Source organism: Aythya marila (genome assembly GCF_965140915.1).
Source record: "Aythya marila genome assembly, chromosome: 7".
Taxonomy (NCBI): domain Eukaryota; kingdom Metazoa; phylum Chordata; class Aves; order Anseriformes; family Anatidae; genus Aythya; species Aythya marila.
This window is the reverse complement of record NC_139048.1, coordinates 11,166,403-11,193,230: the sequence shown is the minus strand read 5'-3', so window position 1 is coordinate 11,193,230 and position 26,828 is coordinate 11,166,403. Positions and strand designations below refer to the sequence as shown.

Below are 26,828 nucleotides of genomic sequence, written 5' to 3'. Positions count from 1 at the left end.
ATGGAGATAACAAGTATTCCTCTGTCAATTAACTGATTAAAAAGCTCCTGATGAGCCCATAAAACCACGTCTCAATTAACTAGGTCTGAACCCCACAGCGAGGTGCTTATGACGTCCATGTTAATTCTAAATGGGGTGACTGTTATGCCTTAATACAATCTATACCAACAAGAATTCATAATGATCAGACTTATTTCTAAATGTTACCAGACTCCCAGTACTAAAAGCTGAAAGGCAGGCAAAGGGTTTGTGCCAGGCAGCCAGAAATCTTCTGGCTTTATAGCTGCAGACACCCCAGAGGAGAGGAGCCCAAGTTCCCCTTTCTCCCAGGAAGCTGTATGGGCCAACAAGAAGTCACGCTGGCATCCCTGTCCCTCTTATTAGCATTCTGCTTGCTGTCTTGCAGAAGCTGTGACAGTAGTTGGAGCATTCAGGCAGCTGGATCCCCCTGCTTCTGCTAGCCCAGGAGCAGAGTTAAGGGCAGGCAGAAAGCAAGCCAGGCAACTCGCCCTGCTTAACCCAAGCCCCAGCCCAATGGCTCCAGGTTACCTCCACAAAACAGGCTGGAGAGCCACAGGGCTCAAGTTAACTTGGTAACTTTGATGCCACGACTATTGCTCCAGCCTGGAAACCTGTCCCCTATTTCTCTGCCTGATTTCATTCTGCTTGGCTCATGTCAGAGCCGTTCTGTCACTACTCGTGAGAAAGGTCCAGGTCACGGGGAGGAGACAAGAACTGCCTCATTTTAACACCTTGGTGACAAGGGGTGAAAAAACATTTTTGATCCCTGCACGGAGGCACCTCGGAGATGAAGTCCTGAGCCAGCCAACATCTCACCACCAGCACGGCATGGGGCCAAGCCCTGGGCTGACATGGGCCCAAGGGCCAGGAGGAAGGGGAGCAGCAGCAGCAGGAGTTTTCCCAGGCCCCCTTCCCTCCCATCAGAGCCTCCCTAGCTCCTAGCAGGGGTTACCCTGGGGTGCAGGTGGGGTGCAAGGGATGGGTCTCCCCCAGACCGGCCTTTCCCCTCCCCGCCGTGGGTGGTAGTAGTGGTTTATCCCTCTCTGCCTCCAGGGTGATGGAGAAGGGGGTTGGAGGGGGCTGTGCTCAGCGGGCGGGCGGCGGAAAGTTTTTTGCTCCAGAAGAATGGTCCTTTTGAGGCACTTCTGCCCCACTGCACACTGCTAAGCGAAGCCAATCTGCGGCGCCCGGGAACTGAGCAAAATCCCCCCTAAAGAAGAAAAACCCAGCAGCCCCCTCCTCCTCTTCCTCCATCCCACCCCACCCGGAAAAAAAAAAAAAAAAAAAAAAAAAAGAAAACAAAAGAAGGGATGGGGGTGGGAAACAAGTCAAAACCCAGCCCCGCCGCCCCCAGCCCCGCCGAGCCGGTACTCACGCTGCTGTTGTGGCCGGACCAGTGCACCATGGCTTGGTTGTGCGCCGAGTCGCCGGTGAGGGCGAAGGTGGTGCTGCCCAGCCGCAGCTCCTCCAGCCCGAAGCGGGCGGCGCCGGAGCCCCCCGGCTCCCTCCCCGCGGCTCCGCCTGGCCCCGCGGTGCCCCGGGGGCTGCGGCCCCGCCGCCGCCGGCCCGAGCCCCGGCCCCGGCGGCGATGGTCCCCCGCTGGAGCCGCCGCCTCTCCGGGCCGGCTCTCCCCGGCCACTTTCTCGGGCTCCCTCGTCAAGGTCCGGGTCTCCCAGCCGCCGATTTTGGCCCCCGAGAGGACAGGGTCGAAGGGCGCTTGCAGCCCGGCATCCTCCGCATCCATCCCGGCCCCTTGCCCTCTCTCACCTCCCTTCTCCCCCGGGAACCTCCTCTGCTCCTTTTCTCCTCTGTCGGTCCTCAAATGCATTAGTAATCCCTGCTGCGGATGTTGATGCTGCGGCTTCACCTGGGAATGGCAGGATCTGCAAGTTATTTCTGCACCGGTAAAGCCAAAAGTGAAGAGGAAAAGCCATGTCCAGTACAGGAGAGCAACGTGCCAGGCTGGGTACCAGCCAGCAACTTTTTCCATCGCTGCTGACTGCTGATGAGTGCGAGGGAGAAAGAGCAGGAAGGAGCGAGCGAGCAGGGTGCTGCTGATTTACCCACCGCGAGGTAAACACAGCAAGAACTCCATAAAGTTTCAGACTCTGCTGTGTTTGATGCAGCCAGGGGGAGGGAGACTGTTTTCTTCTCCCTGATTTTTTTTTCTTGTTTTCTTTTTCTTCTTTTGTACTTTTTTCTTTTTCTCTCTCTCTCTCTCTTTTTTTTTTTTTCCTTCTCTCTTTTTTTTTTTTTCTTTTTCTTTCTTTCTTTCTTTTTTTTTTTTTTTTTTTTTCCTCAAGACTGGCGTTGCTGATCAGGCTTTTGATGGAAGGGAAAGCCACAACCACACGGGGGAGGAGCTGAATTGAAGTCAGAGAGAGAGGGAGAGAGAGAGGAGCAAATCCCGGCTGGTGATTCCTCCCGGCTGCCTCTGTGGAAGTCGCAGCTCGCTCCTCTCCCGCTCGCTCTCTCTCTGCTCGCTCTCACTTGGCCGCTTGTGCATCACACTCCTCCTGCAGCCACCCCATCAGGACGCCCCGCGTGTGTTTCTTGAGCGATTGGCTGCTCGCTGCCTCTCTCTGACATGCACAGCGCACACACACACTCCAGGAGGACTTATTCCAACTTTTACACTCACGCACACATCTGATTACCATCAGTTCAAAGCCCTAAGACCCGCTCCCAAGCCCTGATGTATTAAAATCACCACCCAGGGATGGGGAGCAAACGTGTAAAGTGAAGCAGCAATGCATGCACATGTGTATACATGCATGTATAGTCCTCCAAGGGGAAATATTTTAATTTGATTAATTAAATGGTCTCAAATGTCTGAGCAGGCTCTGAAATGCCTTCTTTTTTTCTCTCTGCCTGTGACTGATGTAAATACACTGGAGTTGCTCGGAACAGTCACCTGTGCTTGATTTCACAAGAGGGAAGTCACATTTCAACCTCTCCACTCCTTCCTCTGCCACTGCTTTGCTGTTCCGTCACTTACAGTAGCTGCCAATGTTTAGATAAATCACTCAGGCGCAGCAGAGATGTACTTAAATAAATGCTGATAGGGACAGGGACAAGCTTTTGCAAATTAAATGACAGCAGTTGAGATGGGAAGTGGGGAAGGGAGGGCTTCTCCATCGGTGGTTTATCAGCAAAAAAATCTTTGCTGCTCTAGCTGCCTCTCAAGGATCAGCAATTTCTTCCCCAGGAGCTGAGCTCTCCCTCTCACTAGATATCTTCTCCAGGGTGTTGTTACAAGTGGTAGCCAGAGCAGATCACCGAATCCAGACTGCGGGGATTGGTCTGCTCCAGGCCTTGGGAGCACTGGTCCATTACTGCGGGCAGTGCTGTGGGTGCCTGCCCACACCGCAGGACAGGGGCCTGAGTTTTAAAGGAAACATGTCAGTGACCATGCTCTCTAAGACTGGAAATCTGGAAAGGCTCTTCCACTGGAATTTTATTTGATCCCCATCTGGCTGTCCTCACTCATTCCCATTTGATTTTCAGAAGAGTTTATTTCTTAATTAATGTTTTTAATGTTTCCTTCCTGACATGCAAGACTTTATTATGTTTTTTGGCAGGGCATTTCAGAAAGAGATTTACAGATTTGTTCCACATTCTTCTAGAGATTTTGCTCAAATGCTCACTGGTGACATGTCTTGGGATATTAGCACAAGATCACAAAGGGAGACTTACAATAACTGAGGCTGGGCATAACTTCATGCTGCTTACAACAATGATGGATTGTCTGCAGTGTAACCATCAGACCTCAGCTAAATCTACTCTAAACCAATTAACTGCATACCTGTTTCCATATCTCCCAGCTAAATGGTTACTATTAGTTACAGCCTGTTGGTAATAATAATTAACACTTTGTACTTAAACAGCTCCTTTCCTTTACTAAGACCAAAGCTCTTCACAAAGGCCAGTGAATTTTACTTCTGTTGTATAATTTGGGGAAACTGTCGCAGCATGATCAGCCAGGCAACAAGGACTGCAGCTGGAGTGACTTGATTATCAACCCAATCCCTATCTTCCATAAAATGCCAGATGGATACACTAAAGAGTGACACCTTCCTAGGACAGGTCTCTTAATGAGTCTTTAAAGCAGTGAAATTCAAAGAGATGTGTGAAGAACTTGGAAGGAGGAAATGAACAAGAAGTCAGGAAATTTCTCCTGGGATTATCTTTGCTTTTAATAGAGGTCTGTATGTCAAGTACTGGCTAAGGTTAATGGAAGAAACACACCTTATATACTGTGAATATACTGTGAATATACCATACCTGCAGAGCTCTTAAGAAAATGCACACAAGGGTCAGTCACGGAGAGAAAACAGTGGTTACAGCTTGAGGACTTCTTTTTCCAGCATTTCTCTTGCTGTCTGTGGATATAAGAGATATCACAGAATCACACGGAATGACAGAATGGCTGAGGTAAGAAGACACTTCTGGCGATCATCTATTCCATCACCCTGCCAACCAGGGCCACCTAGAGAACATTGCACAGGATCACATCCAGGTGGGCTTTGAATATTTCCAGAGAAGCAGACTCCACAGCCTCTCTGGGCAACCTGTTCCAGTGTCCTCTCACCCTCATGGTAAAGAAATTTTTCCCCCCATACTCAGATGGAACCTCCTGTGTTTCAGTTTGTGCCCGTTGCTTCTCGTCCCACTGCTGGGCACCAGCAAAAAGAGTCCAGCCCTGTTGTCTTGACACTCTCCCTTAAGATACTTGTACACATAGATAAGATCCCCTCAAAGCCTTCTGTTCTCCAAGGCTGAACGGGCCCAGCTCTCTCAGTATTTCCTCATAAGAGATGCTCCAGTCCCCTGATCATCTTTGTAGCCCTCCCCTGGACTCTCCAGGAGCTCCATGTCTCTCTTGTACTGGATCTAGCCTCATGAGGGCTGAGTAGAGTGGGAGGACAAGTAATGAGACTGAACCCAGTACTGACCCATGGGGAGACACCACTAGCTGCAGGCCTCCAACAAGACTGTGCTGTTGATAACAGTATGATCCTTTTCCTAATCCCTCTTTCCAGGAATCATCAGTTTAGGCAATTCCAGTAGCATCATTTGCACCCTATAGTCCATAGGTATAGAGGACCTCTCTTCCCTAAATTTGTTTAATCCTTATTTATACTCTTGGTCTCCAGGGCATGATGTTGTCATCTGTTTTACAATCTGATTGCGTGTACTTCTGAATGCTCATGGTATGCACTTATCTGAGAGAGACATTTTGAATTGCCATAATCTAATCTTGTTGCCAGCCATCTTTCTGCCATAGATGATGTGATGATTGAGTCATCAGAGATATGAACCCAGAATCTTTTGCACACAAGAATAATCCCCTGTCATTTGATGTAAGGGATAATGCTCTGAGTTGGGAGCTACAGTAGGCCCCTATGCTGTTATCAGAGGGGGCTGAATTCATACACTAAGCCAAAGGAAAGCACTGGTGTGTAGTGACCCGGCTCTGTGGCCATGTCCACAAGGAAGGAAAGGCTGCACAGACATGAGAAGGTTTGGCAAAGTTCTCACTTTTGGGGTCAGAAATAACAGGCAGGAATCTAGTTAAGGGAGTAGATACTAGTTCTGGGTAGCTGATGCAGTGGAGCAAATATCTTCCTAAGGACTTATATAGTGTTGTGTAGAGATGCAGGAACAGAAGGAAACATGACTGAATACACACATCTTCAATTAGGAATGGGCAGATTCAGAGACAGGTAGAAGTATAGTGTTGGTCAAGGACATAAATCTGTACAAAAGCCTTGTGAAATCAGAACATGTGAAATTGCAGCCCCAAAACACTTCCTGGTTCCACAGGATTCCTGTTTTCTGAAAGGTGTTAGGTGATAGACCTCTATACATCAGAAGCACCTCAGGGACTGTGCAAATGCCTAAGCTTTGATGGAGAAGAAAGAGAAAAAGAGAAATGAAAGATAGAGAGTAAGAAACAGAATTGGGTAGGCTGAACCAGCTGAATTTTCAATATAGGGCAGGGACATAACATAATCTTGTTTATCCTGCTCTCAAATATATTTTAGGTTAAGCAGTAAAATACGTCTGTAGTAAATATTTGTATAATCAGGATTTTGTAAATCTACACCCATTTTAAATCATCAGTTTTCTCTGTAAAGACTGTGTAATGAAGGGATCCCAAGAAGAACACTGCTCCATTGATTCCTGTCAAGCCACGGTGAGTGAAGAATACTGTAGTTAGACATTATGCATAATTTCTCCAAAAGGAATCTGTGTTTGGGAAAAAAATGACTCTAAACTGTAAATATCACAGACTTTTTTTTTTTTTTTTCTAAATAGGTTCTGGATGCTTCATTTTCTAAATAAAAGAGTGATTAATTATATGCATCATTTCCAAGTGCCTCTTATTTCACTGAATAAATGGAAATTATTTATCTACATGGCTTATTTTGTAGCAATATTTATATAGATGGCACATAGGTATTATCAGAACACAGTCCTAGGCCTTCATGTAGGGACAATGTATCTGGCAAAGAAAAAATATTTGAAAAAATCTGGAACTGAAATAACATAAAATCTGTATCTTCTTGCAAATGAATTTCATTTACCTCACTCCAATTATTTTTGGAAAGGTGACTGCACTATTTATTTTTAACACTAATAATTCCTCTAAATTAATTAACATGAAAGCTCTCCTTTGTTATTCTAGACAATGAAGCCCCAAACCAGTGCCATCCCAAAATTAAGCTGCTGCAGCTTTTAACAGGGGCTCCCATTCATCTGCAAATGTGATGCAATTTTGCTTTAGTTGCCATAAATATTAACAGCAAGGGCTTTTTGTTCTTTTACTCCCTCTTGCTGCAGCCTGTTGCAAAGACTGAGGTTTAAAGTAATCTCAAAAAGTGCAAGACTTTGCTACTTTATAATTTAAAGAGCCATTTTGCTTTGCTAAATCCTCAGATGGAATTTTCAGATAGCAATTTATCTGGCAAGGAGAGCTGGGTGGCAAGCAGATTTGATCAATGTTACTGCCTCTAACTCCAGGAAGGTACTCAGCACCCACACCTGGTGCTAGGTTTCCTTAAAGCACTGTTATACTCAAATTTCTAGTGCTGCTTATCAGCCAGCAGCTCTTTCTGGAGACAATAGGAGTTGTCTGGATCTTTCTCCTCTGGAAAATCTCTTGTTGACCCTTTGATCCACTTCAGGATCCAAAAGAATCATCCCCTCCCATTGCAGTCAGCAAAGTCCATGGTGCAAACTCCCCCTTTGCTCTTTGGGTCCAGTCCTTCTTCCTGCATTTCCTGTGGAGACTTCATGGGTCAGCTTTCCACAACAATTTCAGTGATAAACCAAGGGTGGATTTGCCATGGGAGGAAGGGAGCCTGTGACTCTCCCCAAAATGAGTTTTTACTACCAGATAAGTACTGAAGCAATACTCATGTGTCTGCACAACTACAATACCCATACTGAAGCTGAATTCAGCCCTCTTTGCTACTATGTTTTTATGTCCTGTGATTTAATCCCACCTATGCCATTTCTTCTCTAGTGACATCTGCTCCTCTGGGCTGGCCTTGCATTTCAGTTTTCTGGTGATCATCTCCCTCTATGATCTGAAGATACCAACCTATTCCCACCCTACACTCCTGAGTGCTTTTCCAATGTTAGGTATTACAATGGAGTTTATGAGACAAAATCACGTCATCGATACCAGGCCACAGAAGATAGTGGGTGAGGAAATCTTCTGCTTGAAATTCCCAACTGCCATGCTCTCTTGATCAGATTTTGCAGCCTCAGAAACCTGGAAAGCTGCCCTCCTGGGTTTCATAGTTTAGTTGAGTGTAGAATTGCAAGGATTGCACTTATACCAGGACTGCACAAACTCAGCAAGTGCTCGGAGCTTACAGCTAAAGAAAAACTGAGCTGGAGCTTAGAGCTCAAATAAGCTTTATTGTAACAACTTTTAAACGAGTAAGAATTGGTAGAAAGAGGGAGCCTGAGGTGTACCTCATGGTGAAGTCATTCACCACTACCAGTATGAATGATAACCACAGGGATGACCTAGCAGTCGTCACATTTCATCCTGACTGTTTTAAAGCAACCCAATAATACCCAGAAGGTTTTTGCCATCAATAAGTGAAATGTATGCTGTGGACATTTCCAACCACATGAAAGGCAAGAAAGTAACCAGGAAAAATGAAAACTGCTTTAGCAAATACAAATAATGCTTAACTAACATGATTGTCTTCTCTTATTAAATACTTGACTATTATAATGCCATTTCCCATGGCAGTATCAGGGTAGCTTGAGGAAGTTGGGTGATTGATAAATGGTTTGAAAATTGGCTGGACCACTAGTCTCAAGGCTGAGAATCAACTGACTGGAAAGAGCCTGGGGGTTGCACTGGAGGCCAAGTAGCCAACGCTGTTCTCTCTCTTTGCAAATAAGGCGAACTGCATATTCCATTGCCTTTGGAAGAGCATCATTAGGGGACCAAAACAAATCAAAATAATCCAGTGCACTGGGAAGGCTGAACATGGAGTACTATTTCTAGTTTGGGCCCCCTTCAAAAGGGACATGGAAGTCTAACAACTGGAGAGCTACCAAGGCAGTGAGCACCCAACCTATAATGAGAGGTTCAGAGCTGGTCTTCTAGCTGGGAGAAGAAGTGGCTAAGTTGCAATCAAATATCAGCCTACAGATACTTCAGAGGCAGTTACAAAGACAAAGAAGACAAACTCTTCTTGGTTGTACCAGGCAGTAAAACAAAGAAGCAACCACAAGTTAGTGTTCAAAAGTTCAGACTGAAAATTAGCAAAAACTCACCCAAGAAGATAGTGCCACTCCAGGACAGGTTATCTAGATTGTAGCAGCTATATCACTGCAGGTTTTCAAGGAAGACAAAACTCAGCAAGACAACTATGGGCAACTTAATCTAGAACTGATAGTACTCTGACTTTGATTGGTAGTTTGGTCTCTACAAAGCAACATTTCTTTGAATATTTGAATCTATGATAGGTAAAGAGCTCAATAAGAAGATACATTTATAGCTAAAATCAGGAATAAATCCCATCTCTCCCCAGGATAAAGTCAGTAACCTGCTTCTGACCTGCTGAACCAATGATAAATGATTCAACGTGAATTCAGATACCAATATATGAAGAAGTTCTGATTCCTCCAGAGACTGGTCTAGTTCTCCTTTCACTATATGCCTATATCTGCAGTATTAGTTTAACACAGTAAAGGGGACTCAAACAGTTTCACCCTTTCCTGTCCCATCCCATCTACGTTGACAGTATTGCTGACAAATTTCTTCAGATTCTTACAGGACTCCCAGTATTTGTACGAATGGGGTAAACAGCAGTTCTAGGTCTAATATAGTGCTACTACTGGTGGTGGTATCCAATGGCAAACAAACATCATAGACTGTTTCTCTGTAACATCCTACATTTGGCCTTATTAAAAAAACTTGGGCTTTTCTCTGCTGTCTCTTTTTGTTCTACCAGTCTATATATCCATTCTATATCTGGCACTTAGTATGGTCCTTTCTTTTCTTTTCCTTGGCTGAAGATGCAAACCTTCCTTTTCATTATCAGAATAGTGTTTTTGCAGCTATTCAAAATCAGCTGAAAGTTACTTAGCTGTGTCCATTGAATCATATTTGTTTCCTCATCGTTTAGGCCTCTCCAGTTCCTCAAGTGAATCATGGCTATTAGATGCCCCTGATTGTCTTGCAGCCTTGCAAATCTGCAATTTGAAGCATGCTGATCAAGCGCAAATACTAGTTTCCTGTGAACAATAAATATCACTCAAAGTATCTTCAATAGACTCAGAATACTTCAGTAACATAAATCTTCTTAAAAGCCTAACAGGCATAAAAATCATTTGTATTTTCTCCTTTTTGCAGAGATTACTGAACTTTAGTCATCACTGGGGAAGTTCACCTGACATTCTATCAGCTCTGAGTTTATCTGTATCGACAGGACAATAAAAATTCTTGTCTATCACTCTACGGCTGTCACCTTTGGCTTCCTCCCTTGGTTGTGGAACAATTTAATGGAGGTAAGAGAATAATGATGAAGAGAAAAAGATTACAAACTTAATGGCCTGTGAATGCTGTTTATAGTTTGTCATCATTACAGATGATATTTTCTTGCTCATGCTCCCTGCTTGATTCCTCATAGCCAGAAGTGTTGACAAAGTAGAAGTTTGAACTACAACTAAACAAAATATTCAACTAGAAGATAGAGAAGACAGAAGGAAGAAAAAAAAAAAAAAAAAAAACTATTCTTCTAGCCTACCTTGTCATTACAAGAAAAAAATTAAAATGCACTCACTCACAAGAACAGCAAAAAAAGTACAACAACAACAAAAACACCTTTTGAGATTGATTGAAGATGTGAGCTTTTTCACTGACAGTATATTAGTTCAGAACCAAAAAAAATGAGCAAGCAAAAATTCCTGATAGGCAACTCTGTCTTGCTTCATTGATGCATCATTTCATAAGTCATGGTCAGAAATCCTTGTTTGGAGACAGATGCTCACAGATCAACCAGTAGAGCTTTTCATATATGAACTCCCGTGGTACAAAATCAGGTGAGATAGATCTGGCCAACAGTTTTTACTTACCCAGCTCATTTTGCCTAAAATAGGTTATACAACACTCACATGAGATGTTCTGCTAGTTGATAAGCAGTGTAATACTTTGCAGCAGACATCCACTTCTGAGAATTACAATGAGTACTCAGAGATACTCTTCCCATCAGAGCAACTGTTTGGAAGGTTAATGCTTTCACAGGACCTACCTAGCCAGAAACAAATGTAAATGCAGACAGGAAAAGTTCCTCAGACTTTTACTCCCTTCAACCTGGTTGCTTTTTCAAAAGCTTCTCAGATCAGTGGTATCCATCGACTATTTTGGAGCTTGGTGAAACAGAGAAGGATTTACCCTATAATGAGAACAGAATAAATGTTTATGAGATATCAGACATAGTTCCACATTGGGTGGGAAGCTCTAGTCTTCTGACCAAAAATTCAGAAGGAAGGATTTGGAGTAGGTGGTGGAAAATCAGGATGAAATGCAGAGAAAATCTATATTTCTGTGCTGATAATTTTTTGTTGTAAACTGTCGTGAATTTTGAGCTCCAAAAATTTTATACGAGAATATATATTTCAAAAAAAAAAAAAAAAAAAAAAGCCCCTTTAACCCTTAACTATGGAGAATAGTACAAAGACAAGGCTCCTTCTGGCTCAAAATCTCATCTACAGACTTGTTTCAATTCAAAATACAAAACTAAAACAGTCAGATTTAAATGTTCCATCTTAGCAGTTTGAAAATGAAGATTCCATTTTTTGACTAAAAATGGTTTTCTGGAGCTAAATTTGCCTGCATGCTAGATTTAAAATATATATATAAATTTATTTTAAATACATAAGTATACATGTATATATACAGAAAAGCAAAACAAAATACTTTTTTTGAAAGCTGAACAGAATGTTACATTCAGCTTGAAATTAATCTTCGGTTTCTAATTTTTTTCTTCTATATTTTTTATTCAGTTTGCCCAGTGAATTTAAAAATCAGTTATTCATATGACTTTAATTATCTAAGATGTTTGCCAGAATAGCTTGAAAAATATAAATAATATATATATATATATATTTCTATAATTTGGTGTTCAGTTATTTCTTGCCCAGAGTTTCTAGCGCTTTATCTGAGACATCTGTGGGTGTAACACCTGGAAGATCAAGCTATATACATCTTGTACACAGGTATTTGTTTATTGTAAATAGGACCTGACAATGATTATTTATTTTAGGATTAAATATAGGGTTATTTATAAATGGAGTCTATGAAATGATTTCAAAATGAATTTAAATTATTTCCATTTTTAATGAATCCCTTAAAAAAGAAAAAAATAAAAACAAAAAAAGGAAAGAAAGAAATCCTCTCGAAATCCTCTCATCTTCAGTAAAAAAACTTTATTCTAGATAAATGATATTTATGAAATAAAGGTGTTAAAATCCAACAAATCTGACCATTTAATACATGTATCCACGTACATGTGTCAATAAATAGCACAAGCAATAGAAGAAAAACATACACTAAGCTTTTGCTGTTTTCATTGCAAGCATTCCCTGAGAATCTTTTATATATTTGCAGAAGTGTTTGCATGTGCATGTCTCTCTGTATTTAATATTCACTCATATCAAGGGTAAGAGCTTCATTTGGATATATTTTCATGTAATTAATAATAATTAGGGGCTTGTGATTTTCTTATGCCAAAACCAAAGTTTGAAGCCCTCCAAATGCACGTACTAGTCCAAGTCTAAATCACTCTGATTTTCTCCTCCATTTCAAACAATGTTACTTCAAAAGACAGTGTGCTTAACTTTTGTCTTCATTCAGTCCAAGTCATTTTTAATATTTTTAACAAGACTGCTTGATATCCTTTTGCAAATGGGTTCAGTTTTCAAGTCTGGCTGAGGCTCTGTGTATATTTCAGTTCACTTATGTCTGATTGCAGTCAGTGGGAGTCTTTTCATTGATTTCAATGGAATTTGGATCAGGTTCATTTCCAGCATAACTTACATATGTCTGCTGTCATGGAATAAGCCATCTACCACAGCAGTGGTATCCAGTGGACTCAAGCAAGTGCCTCTTCTAAGCACAGGAAATAAAACCAGTATCTCAGACCTTGCTTGGGAGAAACTTAAACATGTGCTAGTTTATTAATGGTGACTGCTCTATATAACACATCTTGAGTGTCTGCCCTTTCACTGCGCTAAGAGCTTCTTTTCTGATTCAGTCCCTCCCAGCAGTCAGCTCATTTTAATATTTAATATGGTGCTTGGCTCTCCTGCAATGTTCTCTTATCATGATTTCAAATCCTCCTTGACACACTCTGGGCATTTTGCTTCCTTGAACATCTGCTGCATGACTCTTTGAGGTGCAAACACACCATGTTTTATACAATTTGGTTCTTTTTGCAGTTACCAAAGGAGGCAAAAATAAATAAACAAGGCATGGGGCCTAGACTGCTTTCCAGTTTTGTGTTTTTGTTGTTTTTTGTTCCCCACATAGGTGCATCTCTCTGAACAATCTTATTTTGTCTTTGTTGCTATTGTTTTTGCCAGACAACATAATTATCTTGATTGGTGGGTGGCCAAGAAAGTTTTAATTAGATCCACAGGGATTTGAGCAGGACTGTGTATTTAAAAAAAAGGCAAAACAATGTTGCTAGAATTATTGTTTGTTTATATTGTGAGGTATCTTCTGTGAAATATGACGTTGCTTCTTTGCAATTCCAATTCTGTACTCTCTTCTGCCTTACTTTTTCACTTGGCTGATGGGGAATAGTGAACTGGCTCTAACATCCATGTACCAAGACAATGCTGCCAAGCTGTTGCTGCTGCAGTGTCCAGCAGCTTGGCCCATGCCAAACAGATCCACCTGCTTGTGCCAGTTCAAAGGAATAGAGAAGGAATAACCATTTTTGTGGAAGGGATGAGTGATTTGGAAAAGGCAACTGGCATGGACATCAGTGAGCAACACTGAAGTCAGGGAGCGGACTGCACTGGGGAGATCTTTCTGACTAGTTACAGTTATTATTTTTTTACTGAAAATGGCTTGTTTTTATTTATTCAGTTGTCTAAAAATATCCTGGTAATGAATTAGACTGAATAGGGGGAGGGGGACAGAAAAACGCATATTGATTTTCTAAAAGCAGGCTGGAATGCTGTTATTTTCCAATTAACGTTCAGCATTAGAGAACAATCCAGCTGGAAAGAACCAGCTAAGCAATACAAAGCTTTCTGTTCTCTGCACTTTTTCTAGTGATTTTTTTCCTCACTTAACTTCTTTAAAAAAAAAATCTTAATAAAAATTATGTTATTTCTTTGGCTGTTAGGAATTAACTTGTCATGGACTCCATTGGGGTGACTGTGAAGTATCCATGGTAGGGACACAACCCATTATGCTGAAACAGAAGGCAAACTCTTCTAGTAAAGACTGTCCCTGCTCCTGTGCTGGAGGGAAGTGTGACAGAGTAAAATCATTTGATTACAGTATTGGTGATCAGGATGCTTTTCTGTAAATGAAGACAATAAAAACAGGCCTGAGATTCCAATGGTCTTGGTGATGAACTGTAGTCTAAATCTGTCTGAGACACCCTTTTCTACTTCTGTTTTTATTTTATTTTATTTTTTATTTTCTGTGTCAGAATGATGCCTCTTCCTTATTATGTAATATACGAAGGTTCACCAGATTTAATAGCAAACAACTAGTGAAAACAATGCCATCAATCTGGCCACCTTCAAGTGTGCTTTAACAACCACTTACTGAATGACTACACCTGACATGACCACTAACATCCAACAGTATGAATCCAATAGGTAAACATGTATATGCGTGAAATTTTACATATATTTATATATATATATATATTATTATTATTAACAGGCTTTTAAGATTTGTCTGAGTTATCAAGTCTTTCAAGTTCATCGTCTTGCTGTTCAAGTAGTGCCCTGTGATCTTTCATGGTCAACCCTTCCATTATGCATGGATAAACCATGATCTCAGATTTTCATGGTGGAGCTGCTGAGATTCTAGATCTTAAAAAGACTTGAAAACTCATGGAATTAGGTGTTTTGGTGCCCCTTAAAGTCTTGCTAAGTACGTACATTTCCTTTAATATTATATATTGAAACACTGTGCACTACCTCAGCTACACAGGGATTAAAGCCCAGTCTTCCCAGCCTGAACCCCATCACTTACAGATTGTGTTACACTAGTAATGTGTGCCAGCTCTCCAAAGATGGTTTGAGGCTGGGTAAATTGTCCTGTAGCTTAACTGAGTGAAGAAATAACAAGTTGGCAAAGATTATGGAATGATACAAGTACCCTTTACTATTGTGCAGAGATGGAAATTTTACCAGATACTTCTCATCTGTTTTGCATAAATTTCAATATATATATTCTTATTTAGCAAATATTTATTTAGCTATCACTGCAGTTTTCCTTTAAGGGTCTAGCAAGGGCCCAGGGAGAGTGACAAAATCACCAGCTTCTGCTGAGAAATGATAGGCCCTACAGTCATACTGTGTGTTTAGAGTCTGCAGACAAATTTTAGGGCCTGGATTTATTTATAGTGTCTAATAGATGCTTTGATAATTATGTGCATAGGAATGGAAAACAAATTCTCCAGATTAAAAAGCATAAAGAAAGCTTGTTTGGATTAGCATGATCAACTGAAAGCATCAATTTGATTCTTGGTATATATATATAATTTACTGAACTGCAAAATAAACATACTCAACTGTTCCTCTGCTGAAGGCTCCAGCTGTAAATTTTTCATTACTTTAAAAATGTATTGCTATTAAATAGGTCTTTTAGTATTCAACAGGATTGAGTTTTAAGTAATAAAATAAAATCGTTTCTATTTCCTTTCTTAAACATTTCAGTTGGGTGAAACTTGTTCTGCCACCCATTGGGTGCTGGCAGAATTGCCCCTGCAGAACCAAGTGGGTGTTTTTTTTGATTAGCTTTGAGAGTATAAATCAATTCCTGCTGTCATGAGTGCACAGTATAAATCACAAACTGAAGCCACACCCAGGATACCTTTCACTCCTGTTCCTGCTGAATTGTATCATGGAACTCATGGCCACAGAAGGCTGCCAAAGCTGAGGACGCATTCAGCATGCTTGGCCTCGCTAATAATATAGCTACTTAGAGCTGCAGTATGTATCCCTAATAGAAATTTTGCAAAGCCTTGCAAGGCAATACCTCTCAGGGCATTAACTATCGGATGTCAACATAAAAATGGGAGAACACGCAATGTTGTACCTGCACACAGCTGGGGAATTCTTACCCCTACCTTCATGGAGTTTAGTGCTGACAGTGTCGGAGCAAGTACAGAGATAATTACATCATATCCTGGTCCATCTCTCCCTGTCCTACCACTAGCTTACAGGCCATTTTCACCATTAAGGAAAATGGGTCTGCTCCCTGAAGAGCAGGAATGAATGAAGGAGTAAAGGAATGAAGCCTAGATGAGGAAAGGAGGAAGAAGACTAAATAAAGATGTCAAACAAACACAAACAAAACAAATTTCTAGCAAGTTACCTGAGCATGGCAACAGAGCCCATGATGGGAAATGAACAGTGCTCAAGGTGGTTTCTTTGGAAGTGAAAATCCATTGCACCTTCCCCACTGTGAGCTCACAAGGTATTGCATAGAACAGAGAACTCTATCTGCAGCTGGGGAAAAAATATCATGACAAAGACTGTGGGTGTTCATGGCAAGAAGGTACCATGGAACCATTATAGAAAGACACAGTGACCTAATGACACTATAACTTTTCTTTACTCAGAAAGGACACTTTGGTTGATTTCCCAGCTTCTAGTATATACGTCCAAAACATACGCTTTTGTAAAGGATTTCAGAGTGATGTATCCCTTACTTTGCAAAAAGGAGGAGAAAAAAAAAAAAAAGTAAATAAAAAAGACATTTTTCATTGTTTTTCCACTGACTAAATGCTTCTCAAGAAAAACAAATTACATTTGTGAAGTAGGTTTCTTGTTTGCTCATTTGTTTGTTTGTTTTGTGGAATGTTTCAATAGTGTTTGAGTGGCACTTTGTATTTGGAAATGGATGGTTTTTGCTGTTCAATAATCTGACATCATCATCACAGAATTAAATGTGGACACATAGATACAGGGAAAGATTTTTCTATTGTATATTATGTACCAAAGTCCCAAATGATCACTGATCTGTAACTTTGCTTCTCATATACAACTGGTACTGGGTGAACTGCTTCCTTATTTCACTTCTCAGGAGTAGCTCCCCTCAAAACACTAAGTCTACAGAAGTGTCTAATCTGAACCATTATGAAATACCACATTTTTAATTTATTATAGTAACTCTTGAAATCCTTAAGGAGTCCCAAACTGAGCACTGAACAAAGACCACAGCCCCTTCCCATAACAGTCTATACATAGGGGAGTGGAAATCTGTCTCACTTTAAACTACTGGGAGTGACATGGATGCAGCAAAAGCTTCACCTGAAAAGCTTGCAGGATTAAGCCTTTATACTACATTAACATCAGTGGTTTTCAAAACATAGCAAAAGTTATCCTCTCTTCCTCCACTGAGCATTCAGTAGGGGAAAAAATAATAAAACAAAAAAATGAGGAAGGCATTACTTTGCGCTCTTGCAATCTCTCCTGGAACTTTTTTCCTTTTCCTAACAATCTTGAAGAACTGCTTTGATCCTTCAGCCATGGGTAAACTTTGTGAAGATGTCCTGGTTTCAGCTGGGATAGAGTTAATTTTCTACATTGTAGCTGGCATGGTACTGTGTTTTGGATTAAGGATGAAAAAAATGCTGATAACTGGTGTCTGAATTGTTGCAGAGCAGTGCTTACACAAAGCCAAGGACTTTACAACTCCTCGCACCGCCCTGCCAACAAGGAGGATGGAGGTGCACCAAAAGCTGGGAAAGGACAGAGCCAGGACAGCTGACCTAAACTGACCAAAGAGATATTCCATACTGCATGGTGTCACTCTGAACAATAAAACTGGGGAGGGCACTGCTCAAGATGGGGGCTGGACATTGGTCAGAAGGTGGTGAGCAATTGCCTTGTGCGTCACTTGCTTTGTATATTGTTTTATCATTATTATTATTATTTTCCCTTCCTTTTCTGTCTTGTCTATTAAACTGTGTTTATCTCAACCCACAAGTTTTTACCCCCCCCCCCCCCCCCTTTTTTTTTTTTTTTTTTTATGATTCTCTCCCCATCCCGCTGGTAGGGGCGTTAGCAGCTGTGTGGTGCTTACCTGCCTGCCAGGTTAAGCCACAACAGAAGGAAATTCATTATGTAGGAACAACTGCATGGGTTGGAGTTTCTAAGGTTGACATGAGAGCACTTTGTGTTGTTTGAAAAACTATTGAAAACCCTCATCATTTCAAGACAGTCTTTTGCAGAAATCTGAAGGAAAAAAAAAAAGTAAACCAATTTTACATATCATCAAAACTTAAAAACAGATATTTTAACTTTCAAATTTTATCAGTACCTTTTCCTTTCTAATCAATATAACAGTTGTTTGTTTGTTTGTTTGTTTTTGACAAACGCTGAGGTTTTTTGATAGTTTGATTTGTATCAAAATTCATATGTGTTACATCAAAATGTCCATGTCTGTGAAAAATTACATGCAATCTTCATGTGCATATTCTGAATCTTTATTTGGAATAATAATCTGAAAATGAGCTAATTTTCCAGCATACGCTGATGTGTACAAATTTGGCACAGAATACTAAGAACTGATAGTACATATCACATATGGTACAACTGATTCCAAAAATTAATATATTTATAGAGCATTTAGGGAGTCTGAAGGGACTGTCAAGACGCCTGAAGCATTGTTTCCTAAGGCAGTATCGGGTAATTTGTCACCATTTCAATTTCATCTCATTCAAAGTAACACTTCTTAAAAGTGCTAACATAGATTTCTCAAGACTGTTGAAATGACTTCTCAGATTCTTCAACTACTGTCTCCAGAGCTACATGATATTGGAAAAAAAATACAATGAACAGAAAGACATTATTTCCCTGAATACATTCAAGGTTGGGTCCGGACCACACTCTACCTCTTCTTCTCCAGATTAGGTTCAGACATGGTATAATCTCTTACTTTTTTCTGTCTGTACTGGCCTGTAAATTGCCCATCAAAGTTCAGGATATAGCTTGGGGAAAGGAGGATTTCATGAGCAAACTGAGTGTTCGAGACTGTTTCCTATGTGGCAATGCAGCTGGACTATGTATGCTGGCTGTTGCTAAAGCAGTTTGGTAAACCCACCAGTGAGCACTGTGGGTCTGATCTTCAGCTCAAGGCTGACTCTAGTGAGACGACCATGGTTTTCCCCCAAGGTCTGACGAGCAATGGATGATGTCTTGCTTTATGTCTCTACTACAGTGTGAAATTCTCTGGTAATTCTCTGTGGATTTCACTTCATGTACCTTTCCTGTGTCTCCTTAAATCCACGTCACTCTACATGTCCCCCAATGTACTGCAGCAAGGAATTGCAGAGCCACACCCTGTACAAGGAATTACCTGATTTTTAAATGTACTGATTGTTAGCTAATCACATATCAGAAAAGAAACAAAATGAGTGAGCCAACCTTTTCTCACTACTCAGGAGCAAGAATATTTATCTACTTAAGTTATGCACATGTCAACTAGAATCTAAGCAAACACTGGATAAACATGACATAAAACTAATCAGCATTTCATACACTGCCAGGTGAAAGTTTAGAAAATCTGAAGCTTTTTTTTTCACTCCACGTCATCTCAATTTCAAGGACATTTTTCCCCTAACTTTCCACACAGTGCTCAGCTAAAACATGCCTCATTAGTTCACATGCAAGCCTTCATGCCTCCATAATGCAAATTTCTTCTTTCACCTGCCTCAGTTGGTATTTTTCTCTTCAGTACTGAAGCATAAACTGATTTACTGCCCCAAACACAACTCAGATGCTCTGTGGTTTCATGGCCATTTTAAACTCTCCTCAATGGCAGCGGATATGGAAGCGCTGTTCAGGTCCTTACATTTAACATCATTTGATTGTTCTCCCTCTGTCCTCCATCTCCCTCACTTCTCCTTATTTGTATTCTCATCAGTGTCACATTAAATGCTGTGGAACACGCTTTTAGGGTAATAACAGGCCTGAAGTTTATGAAATAAAAGATTGATATCGGCTTCATAAAACTCAGGGGAAGCAATATCTTTTCTGTGTCTTGCCATCCCTTTAGATGCAGCTAGCTTTATACATTTTGGAGGAAGAGAAGTGTTTAAAGAAGAGAAAAAAGGAGATATCTCCAAACACCTGTGGGATTTTGGAACCTGGTGTGCTGTTAATTTCTTTATCACTCTAAGAGCAAGGAAGTTGTGCTTGCTTCTTTGTGCATTTCAGTGGTGTATTTCTATCAAGGGCTTGGAAATCTTTTCCCTTAAATATCACTAGATTCTCAAATGTTCAGCCTTTGTAACCAGTAGTTTATGGTCGTCACACACTGAAAGGGCAGTGGATGAAGAAACTGTCTCTTATTGCAGATAAGCAGAATGGATGCCATATCAAGATAGAACAATGAACGCGGCTGTGAAATCAGGCTGGGGTTTTACACTGATGTTCAGGCTGGTGGCATCTGGATACCACCTGTGAAGCTTGTGTGATCATACTAAATGATCTCCCTAACATGTTTTACCTGCAAGTTAGTTCCTCTGGACTTTATGTTTTTTTCTCCTCTTTTTTTTTTTTTTCTTTTTTTTTTTTTTGGCAGTCACAGTTTGTGTTTTTTATCCTCGATAATATATCTCAAATTTGACAAAAAGTAGAAGCCATTGCATTTCAACTTTCTGCTTAGCTGTCTCTGAATATTGGAATTTTCCCCCCTTTTATTATTTTTTAAATGCTGCCAATTTAGCATAACTTGATGAAGTGGACAGATGAGGGGTGGGAGAACCTGAAGAAGCCAGCTACCTTGCCAAAACCATCCCACTAATTTCACCAATTTGTCAGTGTTTGCCAGAAGCAATTACAAAGCTGAAAACAGACTTTTTATGAAAGACAACAATTTTATTTTTAAAACAGTCCAAATTACATCGTCTCCGCCTTCCCCAAGTGTCAGCAGGCAAATTTCTGGAACACAGCTCTCTTAGGAGAGAACCAATTCTTAGCTTAATAAATTTCATGGGAGTTTCTCTGCAGACTTTTCTCTAAGTACTGGAACAGACCCTATGACACAAACCACAGCCTGCCACAGGGGCATGGCAATAGGTGTTCCTATAAAATGATGCACAGCCTCCCAACATGGAAAATAAAGTTAGAAATCTTGAGTTCAAATAACGTATTGGTATATTTTGCCTTCATTTTTCTCCCATCCTTCCTTTTTGGATGTTTTCTTTCTGAGGGAAGAACTTTCCATGTGAGCTCACCTCATCTCAGTTGCTGATGACTGACCACTCACTACATAAGAAGAAAAGGCAGCTAGCAGGGTGGCAATGTCAAAGATATGTCCAGAGGATTATTAGATATCAGAGGGCCATGTTGTCATATAGTCACTGAATATATATATATATATATATATATATATATATATATATCACTGAACATAGACCTTTTCCCACGACTTCCAACATGAAATACAGTAACGTGTCATCTTAGGGAAAGATGCAGAAAAGACATTATCAGAAAAGTGTCTAATAAGCAAAAGTAGTCTGTCCCAAAGGACATTGGAGCATGATTGAAAAACTTTCGTAAGTATTATAGCTTGCTCTGAAAGGGTAATAGAGCTGCAGCTCTTAAGCAAAGCATGTTTTAGGTTGTGGAGTGAAAGGACATTTCAGAACTGAGTTACCTATCAGAAGAAATAGTAAAAGAGCCTGAACTGACTTATCAACCATTAGGTTCAGAGCAGACCCTTCCTTTCTGAAAAATATTAAAGGATAAGCTTTTTTGTTATTTTTTTTTCTACACAAGTGAGAAGAACTCTCTGAGTACAGCACAGGTTTACCCAACTAAAATAAAACAGTTCTTTAAAAAACATGCATTTATTATAGGAAATTAGCAACACCATAACCCAAAATCTTTGGAGAAATACATAAGCACATTGAATGAACCTTGTTGGCTCTAGAAGTATCTCCAAACCAATGAATTAATATTGCAGTCCAGAGGCTTATTCACTGAGAATTGAAGGGGATTTTGCACTCACATTTAGCTACCAGCTTAAACATCTAGCCTATACTGCCCAGCCAGCCCACCTCCTAACTGCCTGGCTTCAGCTCCTTCTGTGCTTTGTAGCCTGAGATTGAAGGATACCCAGCAGTATTTCAGAAGCCACTCTTGGCACTTGATAAGCAGCTCAGGATACATTGTTGTCACTGTAACTAGAGGCACACACTATGTTAGGGTTGTCTCAGGAACAACCTCTGTTCCTGGGTGTACTTCAGTCTGCCTGGATATCCATGCCACATTCATCTGGTGTCAGAGGCAAAGGCTGTTATTGAACAAGACATATCAAGAGGGAGCAGAGGAAGGGAAGATACACAATTTACTGAATAGTAATGCCAAAATTCAATGCACCAGAGCATTTTGATTTAGCAGTTTCAGGGACTGGCAACCCTCAAAACAGCACTTCACCTGCTACAAGAACATTGCAAATCTGAATAAACACAGAGAGAAAGTACACAAATAATGTCCGTGGGGCATGGTGCAGACAAATATTTAAACCTTTAACCAACTGGTTCTCAAAATGGTCCTTCTCCTGCCACCACAGACCCTTCCCTCACTGATATTTATCTGAAAAAATAGACAGCAAACTTAACCAGGAGGCAGAAAAAAGTTTGATAGATCCCTGTTTCATTAAGTGTGGCCAAAGCCAGCAGACACAATCTCATATTGATCCCAGTTTAATGGGAAGCAGACATGGAGATGTGGATGTTCAGCTATTCTAAGTTAAAGAATGAACAAGGAAATTGTTTTCTCAAGGAAAATGCTGAAAACCACTGTAATAGAAGTTCTTTTCCTTTAAAAGATAGCCATCCTGAAGCAAGGCAGCTGGATCCAGTCCCGTACTGCATTGATAGAGACTCAAACACTGTATAGTCATATAGGCATTTAGCTCAAAAATGAGCAAAAGAACCTGGGAAGGCAGCACAGACAGATACTTAAGACCTGGCTATTCCTGAGAAAGTCTTTGCAGTTATTGCAGCTCGACATCAAACTATATCAACTGCAACCAATTCTTACTTTAAGTGATTTCTACTCTTCACTTCTATTTCCCAGGGACAGAAACCCTGTCACCCATTTTACACCTCTAGCAGACTACAGCCAGATTGAGAGACTGAAGCATAAAAAATGCTGGGACTTGTAACCAAGGGGGGAGAAAAAAAGATGTAAGAAAATATTTTTTTATTTATTTTTAATTTCTTCCTCTATTATTTCTTCCATATCAGTAACAGTTAAATATTTGTCATCTGTCTATCCACAGACTTGCTGTTCTTACTGGTAATAGGAATGAACAGGGACAAATTCTCAGCACAGGAAGTATTTCTGAGAGAAATCCTACTTCTCCAGTACTCCAAGCAAATGTTCTGCTGTTTTGGTAAGAGGAAAGAAAATCTCAGGCAGATCTGTTCTAGCATAAAGTCTAAATTTATCTGTGTACAATTTCATGCAGTTCTAGTCTCAGTCTGTCTCTGCTTAAGTATTCTGCATCTAACCCAGCAAATAGCGTACATGAAAATACTCTTCTCTCAATCCATAAAGAATATAAAAGGTTATAGCCTCCATGTACAGATGCTCAACTTCTCAGATCAATTTGCAGATCTGAAGCTCTCCAATTCAATTCCCAGCATGTAAGTCAAGTACCCACATGCACCGTGTCACAAAAATGTTTTGGGAAAGAGAATCCTGAAAAGTGTGGCTGAAGTTTAAGAAGAGAGCTCCTTTATGCCATCTCTCATGTCTCACAACCAACTTGCAACTTCTGTATTTCTGCAGTTCCATGGACAGGGAGTGTGAGAATTCATCAATATTTGTTGTATTTTGTATACTGTGATGCAGAGGTCTTCTGTCTTGAAGTCAAAACTTTAATTAGCAGTCTTATTTTCTCCTAAGGACAATTGTGACTTAGATTTTGGATGATGCATCCATCTGAAGAATTGTATACACACATCACAGACACTCTCTTGGACACTACTCTGCACCTTCACTTTTTCACTGAACACAAGAACACTATACAAATGAACCCAACAGAAAAGCCTAAAAATAATGCATTGATCAGGAAGGAACAACCCTATAGCATGTATTACAAAATGATCACTTTCATGATCACTAATGATCACTAATGTAAAACCTTAAAAAAATAAACAAAAAATCACCTTCATACGTTAGACAAAATTATGTTCTAGTTTCATATATTTATTTTCAAAAAAAAAAAAAAAAAAACTGGCTTCATAAAGCCAGTTTTATTTTCACTAAGTTGTACATATTTTTCTTTAAAAACAGACTAAATAAATATTGTACCAGAGCCCAAAAGCTGAGCTAATTAAAAAGTCCAAGGTAATTGACAATTCAGTAGTAAACTTCTAGTCAAGCTCTGAAGTTTAAATTGGACTTAAAAATTCCTCCGGCTTCTGCTAATCTTTGATGCTCAAGGGAACAAAGGAAGTTATTTGTTTTGAAAAATATATATATATGATTTTTATATAACAATCCTTTTTTATTTTTTTTAGCCTGATTTCCTAAGGAAATAAGGTACCTTGTCAAACTGTCCGTCAATCCTCCCTTAATTACTTTTGCATACACTTGCCAATTTTAACCACATTTGAAAGAAGGAGATAAGTCCCAGAAACAGTGACATTTTACAGGTTTCACCAAACTGCATGAGTACAGAAGTGAGGCTTGAGGGAGCAGCTGTATCAGAAGAGGGGCAGGGACAACCCAGCAGCTGCCCACCCAGGCTGGGAATTAGGACTGGCCCATCAGTATGGATGGGGACCCAAGGTACCACAGGCATCCAGAGAACAGGGGTGGGTAAAGGGAGCTGCTGCTATTCTGGTGGACAAGACTACAAATGCACAGATAATGTCAATACTCTACCTCTTCTGCTTATGAAATTCCCAGATATTTTTTCTGATCCCAAGTTTCATACTTTTTTTTTTTTTTTTTTTGCCTTTGAGGTGATTTTCTGTCATGTATTTAAGATACTAGGGAAAAAAAGTGCTATTATGAAATTTTTTTTTCCTTTTTCTTTTTTTTGTGGAGAAGGATTATTGTTGTTTTATTACTATTATTTTTAGAATTATTATGTAGAAATCATCTGTTCATATTCAACATAGACACATACTTATTTCAAAACAATCATACAAGGCTTTGATCAAACATTGTCTAGTTTTTGTTTTCATTTTTGGCCAAAAGTACTTCTGCCTCATCACAAGGTAGAGAAGACATTTTAATGGCAATAGGTATAAAGGTCCTTTCAGAATTTGATTTCAGCAATTTTGTTAATGCTAAAAGAAGGTATCAGTGCTGGCAGATTTGTAAAATCCTTGGAGATTAGATGTAAAAGGCAGACAGAGAAGGAATGGGGAGACAAAATAGTCATGCTGTAGATAGCAAAAAAAATATGATTTTATACACAAAAAGACAGATAGATTAAGGAAGAAAAAAAGAAAAAAAAAAAGAAAAAAAAAAGAAAAGGATTAATTTCTTTAGCTGTAAAGAGCCTCACAGTCTATTACCATCATGTTGCAGAAGCCATTAGCCATCGTGGCAGATGTCTTTTCCAGTACTTCAAGAAATTAAACTGTCAGTCTTTGTTTCATCCAGTGGTTTCACCATGATATGATGCTGTGCTTAAGAGGGTTTGAATTCAAAACAACTCCCTTGGCTTCACTGTCTCCTGTATCAGATAGGCATCTCCTGGTGAAATCCAGGATATCACACATGAGACATCAAGATAAAGATAGGTTGGTAAGCATGAGACCAGGTTGTATTTTTGGCAACAAAATACTCCTATTTGAAAACCCAAAGGACATTGAGGACCCAAAGCTCTATTTTATCATTTGGGCAGGAAAACAAGTACTTTAAGCAATTTGAAGATAAGACCCCCTCAGTCAGGTAGAGACAACATCACAAGGGAAAAACTCCCAGTGCAGCTCTACATACTTTGGCAGAGTTACAACTAAGATAATTCCCTCTTCTCTGGCTTCTGAGAAAGGCAACAGAAAATGAGTATTTAGAGTGTCATTAAAGTACAAACTTGCTTTCCTTAGCCTTGCCATAAATTTTGCTGTAGTGATTTAACATCACAGTTGTGCAAACTGTTTGTGATTCTTTGTTTCCCCAAGGAGTGCAACCTTGCAGGGGTAAGAGGAGGACAGAAGGAGCCAGTATGTTTATGCAGAGCTCATAATTCAGGTGGCTGTGTGTACAGCTGGCTGGAGCAAGGGAGGACTTTCTTCACAAACTTCATGATTTAATACTGACTCAGTAAGATGTTTGCTAAGCCACAGACTGGAAGTGAAAAGGTATCCTGTACTTAACTCCCAGGGAAAACTGTCAGAGACCCTCACCACACTAAGAAAAGAGCTATCGCCCTTCAGTAGTCAAACCACTTCACACACAGTGTTGTTTTCCAGAAAACCAGCCAGCCTCTGCTTTAGGACTAATAATGATCAATGGGAATTGCCAGCCCTTCATCGTCTTGGTAATCCTGTTCCATTCATGCATTCTTCCTAACTTCACAGCGAAACTCATCTCACCTCCCTCAGAGTTTTGCTGTACCTCTCTTTCCAAGACACTCAGAGAGGCTTTAGATGCTGGTGTCATACAATGAGGCCTCTGAGGATTAAGGGCTATATAGGCAGGAAAATATTTCTTCCCAGAAATGGCCCCATGCTCTGAAGCATAAGGATTGATAACCCTTGTAAATTTTCTCTTTGCCAGTGCAATTGCTGATGTTATTCATATTCATGTAAGTGCCTAATCCTTTTCTGAATTATTTGCCTTATATCAACTTGAGTTCACAAAGTAATTTTATCAGTAGCTGCCATTTTCACCTCTAAACTTTCCAGAACACTCTTGCCAGTGGACTTTTAGTGAAGTACTGATTTAAGGTTGATGGTTTGCACTTTGAAAACCACAGGCTCACTTTTTATGGAGAAAAGAGACTGGACCCATTTGATGGCTTGTATTCCAGTAGCAGCAACACTCATTGACCAGAGACAAAAATGATCTGATAGCATAGAAAAATGCTAAATCAA

At 40.3% G+C, this 26,828-nt stretch overlaps 1 protein-coding gene across 3 annotated transcripts in view; it reads right to left on the bottom strand.

Annotated features, from left to right (window-relative positions):
• SORCS1 (sortilin related VPS10 domain containing receptor 1) overlaps positions 1-2,222 on the bottom strand; it is a 286,519-nt gene extending 284,297 nt beyond the window's left edge. For all 3 annotated transcript variants that reach the window (XM_082765411.1, XM_082765413.1, XM_082765412.1), the window contains exon 1: positions 1,397-2,222. In XM_082765411.1, the coding sequence (XP_082621537.1) occupies positions 1,397-2,011 (615 nt within the window). In that variant the 5' untranslated portion in view covers positions 2,012-2,222. The remainder of the gene's footprint in view (positions 1-1,396) is intronic.
• Between the last annotated feature and the right edge of the window lie 24,606 nt (positions 2,223-26,828).